This window comes from Oncorhynchus tshawytscha, linkage group LG11 (genome assembly GCF_018296145.1).
Source record: "Oncorhynchus tshawytscha isolate Ot180627B linkage group LG11, Otsh_v2.0, whole genome shotgun sequence".
NCBI classification, from domain to species: domain Eukaryota; kingdom Metazoa; phylum Chordata; class Actinopteri; order Salmoniformes; family Salmonidae; genus Oncorhynchus; species Oncorhynchus tshawytscha.
The window spans coordinates 14947209-14963901 of record NC_056439.1 but is presented as its reverse complement, the minus strand read 5'-3'; the positions used below and the strand labels follow the sequence as shown (position 1 = coordinate 14963901).

General features: G+C 43.2%; 1 protein-coding gene across 1 annotated transcript in view; it reads right to left on the bottom strand.

The window, feature by feature from the left end:
* adck1 (aarF domain containing kinase 1) overlaps nucleotides 1-16693 on the bottom strand; it is a 159431-nt gene that overhangs the window by 25085 nt on the left and 117653 nt on the right. The window contains exons 8-9 of the mRNA XM_024436825.2: nucleotides 11031-11180; nucleotides 6660-6857 (exon numbers count right to left, since the gene is read on the bottom strand). Of these exons, the coding sequence (XP_024292593.1) occupies nucleotides 6660-6857; nucleotides 11031-11180 (348 nt within the window). The remainder of the gene's footprint in view (nucleotides 1-6659; nucleotides 6858-11030; nucleotides 11181-16693) is intronic.

Below are 16693 nucleotides of genomic sequence, written 5' to 3'. Positions count from 1 at the left end.
CAATGAATGTCAATGTTTGTCTTTTTTAATTTTTTCAAATAATAAACATATAATAAAGAATAAATGTTGATGTTATTTTAAATGGACAAAAATGACTTTTCTTTCAAAAACAAGGACATTTCTAAATGACCCCAAACTTTTGAACGGTAGTGTGTGTGTGTAATATATATATATATATATAAACGGTATTGAAAATCTACCGTCTGTATTTTGAAATACCCCGGTATACGGTATAAACATATATAGCCCAAGCTTAAATGCATTGCATTGGAACTCACTTTTACAGATGAGGAAAGACAGCCAGACAGAGTTGGGTACACATAGAGCCAGGGACATAGGGAGAGATCAAACCGAGAGAGTCTGTCCTTATGACTGCTGGGCCTGTCCAGTCTCACGATCTCGTCACACTGCTCTTGCCCATTTCTTCCTCTCTTCTTTCTCCCCCTTTCATTTATCCACCCTCAATCTCCACTCCTCTCCTACCTCTCCTATTATCGATCCTCCCTTTCTCTCTGCTCCTTTCTCTCTCTCCCTCCCTTTGTCTGATGAAAGCTCTCTCTCCATCAGTCTCTCCTTGCCTCTGTAATTATGCGCCCCCCTCAGCCCTGGTAGAAAAGCCACAGCACTGAACCCAGGCTTATTACTGACACACACACACACACATTTTGTGGCTATAACAGAGCTCTTATCTGTTCTCTCTCAGATAGGAAGGCTCAATTGAAGTAGTGAATAACTACTATGTCCTAATGTTCAACATGTTGCGCTTTCAGATGGGATCTGATGTTAAATGCACAACTATACACTCCAGCTAGGTACGCTGACCTCTCTTCCCTCATCCTTCCCTTCCTCTTCTTCTCTCCTCATCATTGCTCTCCTCTCCCCAAATTCTCTATTCTTACCTCCTCTCCCCTTCCATTTCCATCCCTTCCCATCTCTCTCCTCCCTTGGGGCTGCAGGTAGCCTAGTGGTTAGAGCATTGGGTGAGAACGAATCCCCGCGCTGGCAAGGTAAAAATCTGTCATTCTGCCCCTGAACAAGGCAGTTAACCCACTGTTCCTAGGCTGTCATTGTAAATCAGAATTTGTTCTTAACTGACTTGCCTAGTTAATAAATAAAGGTGAAATATATATATTTTAATTCTCTCCTCTCTCCAGAGTGTACAGTGCGCTACACCAGGGGTTCTCAAAGTAGGTCAGAGGAAGGTAATGCAGGGTATCCGCAGCCAGATCAAAATATTATATATATGCAAAGCTGTCATCAAGGTGGCTAAATATATTTTGATTTGTTTAACACTTTTTTGGTTACTACATGATTCCATGTGTTATTTCATAGTTTTGATGTCTAGTTTAGACAAAACTTGAATGAGTAGGTGTCCAAACTTTTGATTGGTACTGTAATATTACATTTCATATGTTTATGAGTATTACTAACATATTAACCACATGTTGGCCGAGGGATCTGTGGAATAAGTTTAGAGGGTGTAATTTGTTCAACCTCTCTTTCATATCGTCTGAGATCCCCAAGGATTGGAAAACTGCCGCAGTCATCCCCCTCTTCAAAGGGGGAGACACCCTGGACCCAAACTGTTACAGATCTATATCCACCTGCCCTGCCTATCTAAGGTCTTCGAAAGCCAAGTCAACAAACAGGTCACTGACCATCTCGAATCCCACCGTACCTTCTCCGCTATGTAATCTGGTTTCCGAGCCGGTCACGGGTGCACCTCAGCCACGCTCAAGGTACTAAATGATATCATAACCGTCATCGATAAAAGACAGTACTGTGCAGCCGTCTTCATCAACCTTGCCAAGGCTTTCGACTCTTTCAATCACCATATTCTTATCGGCAGACTCAGTAGCCTCGGTTTTTCTAATGACTGCCTTGCCTGGTTCACCAACTACTTTGCAGACAGAGTTCAGTGTGTAAAATCGGAGGGCATGCTGTCCGGTCCTCTGGCAGTCTCTATGGGGGTGCCACAGGGGTCAATTCTCGGGCCGACTCTTTTCTCTGATATATCAATGATGTTGCTCTTGCTGCGGGCGATTCCCTGATCCACCTCTACGCAGACGACACCATTCTGTATACTTCCGGCCCGTCCTTGGACACTGTGCCATCTAACCTCCAACTGCTCTTAAACGCTAGTAAAACCAAATGCATGCTTTTCAACCATTCACTGCTTGCACCCGCACGCCCGACTAGCATCACCACCCTGGATGGTTCCGACCTAAAATATGTGGACATCTATAAGTACCTAGGTGTCTGGCTAGACTGTAAACTCTCCTTCCAGAATCATATCAAACATCTCCAATCTAAAATCAAATCTAGAGTCGGCTTTCTATTCCGCAACAAAGCCTCCTTCACTCACGCCGCCAAACTTACTCTAGTAAAACTGACTATCCTACCGATCCTAGACTTCGGCGATGTCACCTACAAAATAGCTTCCAATACTCTACTCAGCAAACTGGATGCAGTTTATCACAGTGCCATCCACTTTGTTACTAAAGCACCTTATACCACCCACCACTGCGACCTGTATGCTCTAGTCGGTTGGCCCTCGCTACATATTCGTCGCCAGACCCACTGGCTCCAGGTCATCTACAAGTCCATGCTAGGTAAAGCTCCGCCTTATCTCAGTTCACTGGTCACGATGGCAACACCCACCCGTAGCACGCGCTCCAGCAGGTGTTTCTCACGCAGGTGTATCTCACTTATCATCCCTAAAGCCAACACCTCATTTGGCCACCTTTCGTTCCAGTTCTCTGCTGCCTGTGACTGGAACGAATTGCAAAAATCGCTGAAGTTGGAGACTTATCTTCCTCACCAACTTCAAACATCTGCTATCTGAGCAGCTAACCGATCGCTGCAGCTGTACATAGTCTATCGGTAAATAGCCCACCCAATTTGACCTACCTCATCCCCATACTGTTTATTTATTTACTTTTCTGCTCTTTTGCACACCAATATCTCTACCTGTACATGACCATCTGATCATTTATCACTCCAGTGTTAATCTGCAAAATTGTAATTATTCGCCTACCTCCTCATGCCTTTTGCACACAATGTATATAGACTTTTTTTCCTACTGTGTTATTGACTTGTTAATTGTTTACTCCATGTGTAACTCTGTGTTGTCTGTTCACACTGCTATGCTTTATCTTGGCCAGGTCGCAGTTGCAAATGAGAACTTGTTCTCAACTAGCCTATCTGGTTAAATAAAGGTGAAAATTTAAAAAATATTAATACAATGTGATATTATTCATCTAGAATGTATGTTCTTAAACCTGGGCAACATGGGTCTGGGAGGCTCACATGGATATTGGTATCCACAGTAACGTTTCTCCAACAGTCATCCATTTTACAACTCAAAACTTCTTCTTATGCACTGTAATGTAAGCTTTAAAACTGTAAAGTTCTCTCTGCCTCGTGGCAAAACGTGTAGAATTGCAGGATATTAGCTTTAAAGCTGCAAGAGACCCAACAAGAAGTTGCCCCAATCCCTCCTGCTTAATTAGGCAACTTTTGCACATTTGTTGATGTCTTGAGTGAGGGAAGTGCTGTAAATTAAGAGGACTCGATGTATTTTGAAAGATGAGATGCTGCGGGTTATAATAAATACAGCTTTGATGTCATACAAGCCAAACTCCTGTGAGTCCAAACGTGTCACATTTCCATATCATAAAACGCTTGTCAACGTTTAGGATCACCATGTTTGATGTGGAGTTACAAGATGACATGGCGTCATACCCTGGGTTGCGCTGTACAGAATGAGCCAACGGTTGTCTATTGTGGAGCGCGCACCTGAATGCACGCACAACTCTTTTCTATGCACGCCAACATTACGATCGGTTTCTCCGAATTGCCCTATGAAAGCCTAACACTAAGACTGTATTTTATAAGTTCGCTCTTCATGTCAACCATCTTTAAAAAGATGCCAACATATATCAACTTTCCCCATGCCTCTCTGTCAACATACAAGGATTAGCAGATTCATTTGCTAATGTAAAAAGGCTTTTCAGTAAAATAATAGAACATTGTTGGCTAAATATTTTGCTGATACGGTATCGAAAAGCTAAAAAAAGTTGATGCTAAAACCAACTGTGACCCAAAGCTAACAGACACCCTCTTAAATGTATTCATTTAAAGACAACAGGCACATTTGCAGATTGATGTGAACAGCATGAATTCATCAGTATGGTAATGAGAGCACCAGACAGACAGGACAGAGAGACAGACAGGATAGAGAGAGGTGAGAGATAGAGTGACCTCTAACTGTATTTGAAACAACACTCTAGTCAACTGCCACTCAAACTCCTCCGACCCACACAAATCATCACTGATCTTTAACATTGACAACACAGACAGTGGTAGTGTTCCGGCCCCATTTAGAATGTAGACAACTTAACCAGAGGCGGTTTGGCCATCTGACAATTCTGGCAAATGACAGACGGGCTGGACAATTGTTTTGTTGGGTGGGCTTGTCGCAATTTGCATACACAAAATGTTATTTTTTTTACATAAATATAAAACATTGAAAAAGGTGACGTGGCCGGAGGCACATGGGCCTGTTAAGATTTGTAAAAATATTTTTGCACAATTTCTTTGTTATACTAATCTTTAATGGGCCTTTGGCTGATCAGAGGACAACGGCAGACCCTCCCTACCAAGATGGGCCGGCCAGGTATTCTGAGCTCACACAAAAACGTGGCATCAGCAGACACCTGCTGCAACGCTGTCATCAGTTAGACAGCCAAGGTCATGGATCGTAAAAAACGGAAAGGGTGCCTATAAAGGTAGAGCACATTCTACATTGTCACCTCACTCAAAACGTCCTATTTTTTGGGCGGCTAAAACCACGATTTAGTCTAACAGTAAAGTGCATTATCCTCATGATTCCTGTAATGAAAGTGTCTGCCCTGCCCTGTGCCCTTGCTGGGGCCTGCTGCTGTGATGAGCTAGCCACTCTCTCTCTCCCGCCACTCTCTCGCCCCCCCCCATCCATCCTATCGAGAGAAAAATTGTCTGATCGTATAACATTTCAAAATGCAATTGAGGGAAAAACAAAGCTTTGGAAACGTCGCCCCTTCATTCCTGTCGAAGTATAATTTTTTTCTCAACACTCAATATTCAGCGCAAGAGCAACTATTTTACAACCAACATATTTCATATAGCTTTGAGATATGGAGGTCTATAGGTCTCATGGGTAGTAGCCTACAACGCCAACTTTTTTTTTAGGTCTTTACATTTACTGTTGGATGAATACATGGACACTAGAAGTGAGTATTATACTCAGAGTTAGCGATCTAGTTAATGTGCTTTGAGTTTTCACTTCCTCAACTGTTGAACCCCAAATTAATTAGCCTATGATACTAGTTAGTTAATTCATGTCTTTTCAAAATAAAAAAGCTGGAGTCCTATTTTGACAGTAAAATATAGCAACTATATCGTCTAATTGACAACCCAAAACTCATGACAATCACTGGATTAGGTTGCACATCAAAATATCTTGAATTGTGTATTCCTGCTTGGACGTGTTAGATAAAACAACTTAATTCTTGAATACCTCAGTAGTGTGTTTATTATACTTATGAATTACTTCATAAGATTATTATTTGGTGTTGCCATATGTAAAAGTGGCACCAGTGACAACAGGGGAACATGTTAGTCTGTAGCCCTGTAATAGTAATTAACACAAGGTGTTGATTCAAGGGAAATATCTGAGTTGAGTTGGCGGCACAAGCAGTAATGTGCCTAAGGCTTGTTTTCAAACTGTAAAAAGTAATGCCGTTTTCAGACATTAGGCCCTGTAATGTGCATACTGAAAAACCACCATCAAATGGTCTCTTCCTCCCCTCTCCCCATCTCTCCCTCCTTTCTCTCCCACTCCCACTCCATCTCTCCCTCCCTTTCACAGGGCCTATTATCGTGTGGCTCCAATGCAATGTCCTTATCGCCTCTTTCTTATGCTAATGAGCCGGCAGCTCCCTTTCTGCCCGTGTCAGAGCTGTATGTTGCCAACCTGACTTTATAATTACACTTAATTACACCAGAGCAGACTACTGACAAACATCCCCTTGTAGTCTGACTGGAAGAGGGGATGGAGGGTGTGTGTGAGAGAGCAAGCGAGCGAGTCAAAACAGAACACAATGTGGTGTCATAAATGTGCTCTCCTTGGAGGTTGCGATTGTACATGTTGGGTATCTGCCGGGCTAAGAGCTTCTAGTTTGTTGTGTTCTGATAAACAGTATTATAGCAAATAGCTTTGCTATCATAATTATTATGCATGTACTATTCTGGCAGTACATACTAGTGTGTTACCCGTCCCTGTGTTGCATAACACAGTCCCCATCACTCCACAGATGGCACTCTACCACCCATAGACACACTCCTGCTTGGTCCCGGTCCCACACATATGTATGCATGAACGCACACAGAAACACATACACAAAACAATGCGTATGCATTTACCTCTGTGTGTATGGTGTGAACTGTGTGTGTACCTCAGAGTGTGACGAGTGTGTATGCCAGCATGTGCGTGTGTACAGAGCTTCGGACTGTGTGTGTGTCTACACCACCTCGTGTGTGTGTGTGTGTGTGTGTGTGTGTGTGTGTGTGTGTGTGTGTGTGTGTGTGTGTGTGTGGGCACGAGTGAGAATGGGTACCTCAGAGTGTGTGACGGGGGTGTTGCCGATGCCAGCATTGACAGAGGTCCAGGAGCGTGCAGTGAGGACACAGGCGAAGAGGGGGTAGAGGTCCCCCGCACCCAGGCGTCGGCTGTACCTCTCGATCCCATTCAGGTCCCCCTTAATCAGGGACTGCCACAGACGACAATAGCTTAGCCGGAAGTCTGGCAGCAGGATCTGGAGGGAAAAGAAAGTACAGGGGCTTAAAAATGCACCAGTAGTCCAGTTCTCACTGAGTCTATCTAAAACAGTGAGACCTGTGAAATGAAAAGTATTCATGACTGAGTGTGCGTCTGTGTGCGCGCGAGCGAGCAAGAGAGTGAAAGATAAGAATCATTCTGATGCATTAAGGCGGCTATTACTCTATTCGTGTGTGTGTGTTTGTGTGTGTATATATATATATATATATATATAAGTGATAGTGTGAGTATGTGTGTACGTGCATGTGTACAAGCGTCCTGATGCATTAACCAAGCTCTCCTCCTCGCTGTAAAAAGCTCAGCCAATCCCCATCAAAGGAACACTTGCTCATTAGCATACCAATGAAGCACAGCAGCACTTTGAGACTACCACATGATTAACACACAAACAAACAAACACACACACACACACACACACACACACACACCATTAACATGAAGGCAGCGTGTAACATGGAAAAATTGCCCCCAATAGAAATAACACACAAGCGGAGAATTAACATTCTGTCCAAAGCCAGGCTCAGATCTCAACTCATTACTGCTAAATTGGTTCCATTATGGTCAAAGGAAGGAAGAGAGGAGGAGAGTGGGTTCTCTCTTTCTATTTCACTCTCACGCTCTCTTTCTTGTTCATCCTTTCATAAGCCAGCATCAGAGGAGCATATTCATCACCAAATGATCTTCATGATTGCACTTACAACCACTACATCTACCATCCTGGGCTGACAGAGGCCCTGGGATTTGTATGCATGGCGCACCTGTGTGTGTGTGTGTGTGTGTGTGAGTGAGACTGTCAAACATGCTGCTGGATTTGTCTGATGGTGAAGCACATCTTTGCAGTTTATTGAAAAGCTTTCAGTCTGCTCTAGCGTGAATGTATGTCAGTGCCGGTTGGTGCCGTTTAAGAGGGAGGATGTTTTCTTTTTTTTTTGTGAGCACGGCCTTATTTCTATTACAACATATAGGATGACTGTCATTCATATTCCATTCATCCAGCTCAATGTCGAAAGGTTTAGGCTACTTACTACATGATACTCAAATTTTCCCCATAACCATCATGAAGTTGCTACAACCGGTCGATAGACAAATGTGCGTAATCAAGGTGTGAGACAGTGACACATTCAATACCGCCTTGCACACTCTTGCCAGCACCTAGCTGATCTAGTGTGTAATCTTTAGTACAACAGTTGCAAACAAGAGTTTCTATTGGACAAATTCAGGTACATTCATCCACTTTTGCTTCCGTTTAAGAAACATTTTTCAACAGAATCAGCAGAATGAATTACATCCCTATCCCGAAAACACAATTAACTCATGGCAGCCACATAAAAATGATCACTTTGTTCATTACATAATTCCTTCTCGCATCTACGCGCTCTCATCCTCTCACCTTTTCCTTTCGCACTACATTGCACATGATAACAGCTGTCTGACCAGTTCGAAAAAACCTTTCCAAGCCAAACCTCCATTGCATAACCGCTAACTGCTACACACAGCCTACATCATTGTTACCATATTAGCTAACGTTATAGTCAGCATAGCTACTAGGGCCCTGGTGGCAATAAATTAATCAAACCAAAAGCTTACCTAGACTTGGAAGACTTCCAATGTTAGCCAACGTGCAATCATTGGAAAATAAAACCGAGGACCTATGATCAAGATTATCCTACCAACGGGACATTAAAACAGACTGGAATATGTTCCGGAATTGTATTTATTTCACCTTTATTTAACCAGCTAGGCCAGTTGAGAACAAGTTCTCATTTACAACTGCGACCTTGCCAAAATAAAGCAAAGCAGTGCGATAAAACACAGTATTACACATGGCATAAACAAATGTACAGTAAAAAACACAATATAACGATCTGTATACAGTATGTGCAAATGAAGCAAGGAGGTAAGGCATTGAGGAGAATACCACCTCAGCCATCGGCTTCATCAATAAGTGTATTGACGACTTCGTTCCCAGTGACCGTACGTACATATCCCAACCAGAAGCCATGGATTACAGGCAACATCCGAAATCGAGCTAAAGGCTAGAGCTGCCACTTTCAAGGAGCGGGACACTAATCCGGAAGTTGAAAAGAAATCCCGCTATGCCCTCAGACGAACCATCAAACATGCAAAGCGTCAATACAGGATTAAGATTAAATCCTAATACACTGGCTCTGACGCTCATCGGCTGTGGCAGGGCTTGAAAACTATTAAGGGAAACCCAGATGCGAGTAGAAAGGGAAACCCAGATGCGAGCTGCCAAGCGATGCACGCGAGCTTAATGGCTTTTATGCTCGCTTCAAGGCAAGCAACACTGAAGCATGCAATGAGAGCACCAGCTGTTCTGGACGACTGTGTGATGACGCTCTTGGTAACTGATGTGAGCAAGACCTTTAAAATAGGTCAACATTCACAAAGCAGACGGATTACCAGCACGTGTACTCCAAGCATGCGCGGACCAACTGGCAAGTGTCTTCACTGACATTTTCAACCTCTCCCTGACGGAGTCTGTAATACCAATATGTTGCAAGCAGACCACCATAGTCCCGGTGCCCAAGGAAGCGAAGGTAACCTGACTAAATGATTACCACCCCGTAGCACTCACGTCTGTAGCCATGAAGTGCTTTGAAAGGCCGGTCATGGCTCACATCAACAGCATCCTCCCAGATACCCTAGACCCACTGCAATTTGCATAACACCCAAACAACACATCTGTCAACAACACGTGTTGGGGTGTGTACTTAGTCACCTCCTGTACTCCCTGTTCACCCACGACTGTGTGGCCAAACACGACTCCAACATCATCATTAAGTTTGCTGACAACGCAACAGTGCATACAGTGCATGAGACGGCCTATAGGGAGGTCAGAGACCTGGAAGTTTGGTGCCAGGACAACAACCTCTCCCTCAATGGGAGCAAAACAAAGGAGCGGATTGTGGACTACAGGAAAAGGTGGGCCAAACAGGCCCCAATTCTCATCGATGGGGCTGTAGTGGAGCAGCGGTAACGGAGCGTCAAGTCTAGGACCAAAAGGCTCCTTAATAGCTTCTACCCCCAAGCCATAAGACTCCTGAACAATTAATCAAATGGCAACCGGACTATTTACATTGACAACCGCCCCCAAATTACTTACAAATTACTTCGACTACCATGTACATTGACTCGGTACCGGTACCCCCTGTATATAGCCTCATTATTGTAATTTTATTGTGTTACTTTTTGATTATATTTAACTTGAGTTTATTTGGTAAGTATTTTCTTAACTCCTTCTTGAATTGCACTGTTGGTTAAGGGCTTGTAAGTATGCATTTCACAGTAAGGTCTACACATGTTGTATTTGGCACATGTGACAAAGTTTGATTTGTTAGCCACAGCCAGCTAGCTAACATAATATCCCTTAAGTAGGCTAAACTAGCTAGCTCCATTCGCTCTCCTCCATTTTTGAAGAATTTCATTTGTTCAAAACTAACTACTCACCACATTTTATGCACTGTAATGCTAGATAGCTGTAGCTTATACTTTCAGTGCTGGATTAATTCTCTGATCCTTTGATTGGGTGGACAACATGTCAGTTCAGCCTGCAAGAGCTCTGACTGGTTGGAGGACGTCCTCCAGAAGTTGTCATAATTAATGTGCAAGTCTATGGAAGGGGGTGAGAACAATGAGCCTCCTAGGTTTTACATTGACTTCAATGTACCCAGAGGAGAACGGAAAATATCTGTCCTCTGGCTACACCATGGTGCTATCCCAGAGAGTATTGTTGAGACTACTGTACACCATTGTAAAACAGTGTGTTTTGATGAATGATTTGGTGATGTGAATATAAATTAGTATAGTTTTATCTAGGAAGGATAACTTTTGTTTGACTACTTTAATTTTATAAAATTCACTGAGGATGGTCCTCCCCTTCCTCCTCTGAGGAGCCTCCACTGGTCAGTGTGTGTGAGCACATTCATGACTGTGTTACTCTCTACTTGCGTGTGTATGTCTATACTGATGACCCAGGGTGTCGGGTAAAAATTAGGTGTAATGTGTGATTATAATGCTGTTTTTACAGGTTCCTCCATCGGCCTGGCTAGAACCTCAAATGCCTCATCTGATAGAGGGCCTGATCCTGTTACAAAATATACACCCGAACCCCCACCCCCCATCTTACCTGATACAGGCCGTGGTCCAGTAAGACAATCTCAGTCTTCTTGGTGTTGGGACACCTCCTCACCAACACGTTGCCTGGGTGGGGGTCACAGTGGACGAAGCCATGCACAAATATCATCTCACTGTACATCTTCCCCAAGTTCTGAGAAATCTGGAGAGAGGGAGGGAGAGATAAGTGTGGTGCAAGAGATGGCGTGCTTGTGTGTGTGCTTCCATTCTACAATACAGTATAGCTAACCTAAAATCATCAGCATGATCTAAAACACACTTACAGACTATCTGTATATCTATGCTGGGCTGGTATAAATTGTGCATTTCACTTTATTTGTACTCAGCATCTTAACAGTTCTATAGTGTACAAGGAGATAACAGAATATACAAAGCCAGACAGGTTTATAAATCCTACACAATCATTCCATTCGTTTTCGGTTCAGTTGTGATATGGATCTACACACAGCAATGCAATCTTGAAAAAGCAGGGAGGACACAGCAGCCTGCAGCAATGTCACTTTTACAATGAAGCTACACAGTTTGTCCTACAACCAAATACAAAGCCAAATATGCACCCACACACAGGTGTCTGTTTGAGACAATCAGTCCAGGGGGCCGCGTGTGTGTGTGTTTGATGCGGAGATGAATCACAGCATGTTGAGTCACTGCGTCGTGATGTGTGTGTGACAGTCTCACAGAAGAGAAGCAGGGCACAGTGTGTCAAGCGAAAATCACCAGACAAAACATTCAACAAGAAAAGAAACAATCACTTCCATCTCTGACTTAGTGTGTAGTTACGTTGTCAAAAGCTTTATTATTGGAGAGAAGGCGGATGAGAGGGTGTTTGTGTGTGTGTGTGTTAAACATGAAAAAGTACACAATTTCAAAAGCCTTTACCCAGTTTACCCAGCCATAGGAACCCCATGAAGTAGTCCTCGTCGTTGGGCTGGGCTAAGTCGACTAATGTCAGAACCCCCACAAGGCCTCACGCAGCCTGGGCATTTCCTGACCAGTTTTCGTTTGTGTGTATTGTGAATAATGACACATCTTTAGGATGCAGCTCGTACGGAGTGCATTATCATCACCCTGACACAGACATCTGTGTTCTCTCTCTCCCTTTCCTAGCCACTGTGCTTCTACATCTGCATTGCTTGCTCTTTGACGTTTCAGGCTGGGTATCTGTATAGCACTTTGTGACAACTGCTGTTGTAAAATGGGCTTTAGAAAATAAATGGGCTTGATTGATTTGATGGGAACAACGGCAGACATTGGCATTTGACACCTGCAACCCTGCTGTTGCCAGCTCACGTCGACAGATTTCTCCCATCAGACCCGGGATTCTAACTGCTAGGCTATCTGCTGCACCTAGCAGAATTTTGACTTCGATACCAAGTTAAATATCACGATACTTCGTGTTGTTTTTCCATTACAAAAGTGTGATTTGAGAGTGAAAACCTGAAAAAAAAAAACACCATCTGAAATTAAGCCCACAACAATGCTTATACATTGAGTGTATGCAACATCTGCTCGTTCCATGACAGAGACTGATCAGGTGAATCCAGGTGAAAGCTATCATCCCTTATTGATGTCACTCGTTAAATCCACTTCAAATCAGCGTAGATGAAGGAGGAGACAGGTTAGAGAAGGATTTTTAAGCCTTGAAACAATTGAGATATGGATTTTGTATGTGCGCCATTCAGAGGGTGAATGGACAAGACAAAAGATGTAGTACCTTTGAACGGGCCATGGTAGTAGGTGCCAGGCGCACAGGTTTGTGTCAAGAACTGCAAAGCTGCTGAGTTTTTCACACTCAATAGTTTCACCGTGTGTATCAAGAATAGTTCACCACCCAAAGGACATCCAGTCTACTTGACAACTGTGGGAAGCATTGGAGTCAACATTGGCCAGCGTCCATGTGGAACACTTTTGACACCTTGTCGAGTCCATGCCCAATTCCTGGTACTCATTCTACATATGGTGGCAGACGGCAGGGAGAGGGTGAGGGGACTGGTTATTGAGAGGAGTGGTTATTGAGGGGAGATATCTTGCAGCCCGCTGGCTCCACCCCCGAGCCTTATATGGACTTCCTGCCCCAACAAGGCGAGCCTGTGGATCATTAAGCCAGGGAGCACTGGAGGATAAGAGGAAGTGGCCTGCAAAAAGGGGCAGAGAATGGAGAGAAAAACTTGATTTATGAAGAGTGGGAGAAGAGAGAACAATATCTGTGAGATTATCCTTTGTGACCTGGATTTTCGGATTGGCTGTTTTAGGATTACCCCTGGAGAACGGAACGGACAACGAGAACGGCTTGTGGACTGAAGTAATTGGTGTACAAAAATCCCTAATAAACTTCTCATTTGCGTCATATTTGTGCTACTGGTGCATGTTTTGTTATTGAACTTGGTGACGTGGAAACCCCACACCCTTGAACCTGCTACAATATGTTATTGTTATTCACTGTGTATTTATTCCTTGTGTCACTTTCTTTAACTCTGCATGGATGAAAAAGGAGTAGGCATTTCGCTGTCAGTCGACACCTGTTGTTTACAAAGCATGTGACAAATAACATTTGATACCACATCAGGAGACCACTTTCAAGGTCTGGCAAAAATCTAAACAATGCCCACTGGTTTTTGGGAACGCCTTTCCATTAGTTGATTTCCAAATGTGTGACACATTTGATAGAAGAACTGAACAAATTGTAATAACGGACCGTTTGTCATGTTATTGTATCAAAAAAGCACAAACGTTTTGGTACACATGCCCCTATTCATTAAAGAAAGAGGGGGAGGGAGAGAGAAGAGGCAGCAGCATCTACAAATATTTGTAATTGATTAAAGGGCATGTCCATGGAGCAGAAAATGAGTTTCCAGAGCAGTGCCAAGAGTCCCCTCTGTTCACCTTACTCGCTCTCTCTCCCTCTCTGTAAAACACTTATTTTCCCATCCTGCCAGAGTGGGAGAGAGAGAATATGAGGTGTCTGTGAGCTGACAAGTGTCATGTCATTGGGCAGAATATGAAAGAGAGATAAGGGCATCCCTGTCAGCACAGTGTTATCCCTGCTCCTCTCAGCTTCAGGGACTGTGTGTGTTTGTGAACTTAAGGTTAGGGAAAGGGGGAATACCTAGTCAGCTGTACAACTGAATGCCTTCAACTGAAATGTGTCTTCCGCATTTAAACCAACCCCTCTGAATCAGAGAGGTGCGGAGGGGCTGCCTTAATCGACATCCATGTCTTCGACGCCCGGGGAACAGTGGGTTAAGGATTAGGTTCAAAATCAGATTTTAAGAAACAAAATTGTAGAAACAGGCAGGGTTTATGACTGTGGCTGTGGTAACTAACGTCAGTGACGACCCTACTTTGTCAACTGATAGTGGCATTTAGAATTGGTTAGCCTAAGTTATTACCCCTCTAAACATAGACCGGTTCCACACTGAAAATATGCAAAAATATTTGATCAGAATCATTAACCTTAGGCCTGCTCACCAAACAGATGTCCTTGGCCATACAGTGCATTCGGAAATTATTCAGACCCCTTGACTTTTTCCAAATTTATTTACGTTACAGCATTATTCTAAAATTGATTGAGGAGCAAAAAAAAAAACTATTTACACACAATACCCCATAATGACAAAGCAAAAACAGGGTTAGAAACATTTGCAAAAAACCCCCATCATATCACATTTTGAAAAGTATTCAGACCATTATTTAGAAATTTGTTGAAGAACCTTTGACAGCGATCTCTGCAGATCCTCTCAAGCTCTGTCAGGTTTGATCGGAGCCTCGCTGCACAGCTATTTTCAGGTCTCTCCAGAGATGTTAGATCGGGTTCAAGTCTGGCCTCTGGCCAGGCCACTAAATGAACATTTGAGAATTGTCCCAAAGTGGCTTCCGTCTGGCCATTCTAACATAAAGGCCTGATCGCTAGAGTGCTGCTCCACAGAGGAACTTAGGAGCTCTGTCAGAGTGACCAAGGCCCTTCTCCCCCGATTGCTCAGTTTGGCTGCGTGGCTCTTGGTGGTTCCAAACTTCTTCCATTTAAGAATGATGGAGGCCACTGTGTTCTTGGGGACCGTCATTACTGCAGTCATTTTTGGTACCTTTCCCCAGATCTGTGCCTCGACACAATGCTGTCTCTGAGCTCTACTGACAATTTCTTCGACCTCATGGCTTGGTTTTGGCTCTGACATGCACTGTCAACTGTGGGACCTTATATAGATGGGCATGTGCCTTTCCAAATCATGTCCAATCAATTGAATGTATCACAGGTGGACTCCAATCAAGTTGAGGAAACATCTCAAGGATGATCAATGGAAGCAGGATGCAGTTGAGCTCAATTTCAAGTATCATAGCAAAGGGTCTGAAAACTTACGTAAATAAGGTAATTTATGCCTGTTTATATTTTTTTTTATACATCTGCAAAAATGTCTAAACCTGTTTTTGCTTTGTCATTATGGGGTATTGTGTGTAGATTGATGAGCAAAAAAAGTTATTTAATCAATTTTAAAATAAGGCTGTTAAGTAACAAAATGTGGAAAAAGTCAAGGGGTCTGAAAAATGAGAAAAAAAATCCTGAAAAATCACATTGTAGAATTTTTAATGAATTTATTTGCAAATTATGGTGGAAAATAAGTATTGGGTCACCTACAAACAAGCAAGATTTCTGGCTCTCACAGACCTGTAACTTATTCTTTAAGAGGCTCCTCTGTCCTCCACTCGTTACCTGTATTAATGGCACCTGTTTGAACTTGTTATCAGAACAAAAGACACCTGTCCACAACCTCAAACAGTCACACTCCAAACTCCACTATGGCCAAGACCAAAGAGCTGTCAAAGGACACCAGAAACAAAATTATAGACCTGCACCAGGCTGGGAAGACTGAATCTGCAATAGGTAAGCAGCTTGGTTTGAAGAAATCAACTGTGGGAGCAATTATTAGGAAATGGAAGACATACAAGACCACTGATAATCTCCCTCGATCTGGGGCTCCACGCAAGATCTCACCCCGTGGGGTCAAAATGATCACAAGAACGGTGAGCAAAAATCCCAGAACCACACGGGGGGACCTAGTGAATGACCTGCAGAGCTGGGACCAAAGTAACAAAGCCTACCATCAGCAAGGGCATTGAAGATGAAACGTGGCTGGGTCTTTCAGCATGACAATGATCCCAAACACACCGCCCGGGCAACGAAGGAGTGGCTTCGTAAGAAGCATTTCAAGGTCCTGGAGTGGCCTAGCCAGTCTCTAGATCTCAACCCAATAGAAAATATTTGGAGGGAGTTGAAAGTCCGTGTTGCCCAGCAACAGCCCCAAAACATCACTGCTCTAGAGGAGATCTGCATGGAGGAATGGGCCAAAATACCAGCAACAGTGTGTGAAAACCTTGTGAAGACTTACAGAAAATGTTTGACCTCTGTCATTGCCAACAAAGTGTATATAACAAAGTATTGAGAAACTTTTGTTATTGACCAAATACTTATTTTCCACCATAATTTGCAAATAAATTCATTAAAAATCCTACAATGTGATTTTCTGGATTTTTCTTCTCATTTTGTCTGTCATAGTTGAAGTGTACCTATGATGAAAATTACAGGCCTCTCTCATCTTTTTAAGTGGGAGAACTTGCACAATTGGTGGCTGACTAAATACTTTTTTGCCCCACTGTATACAC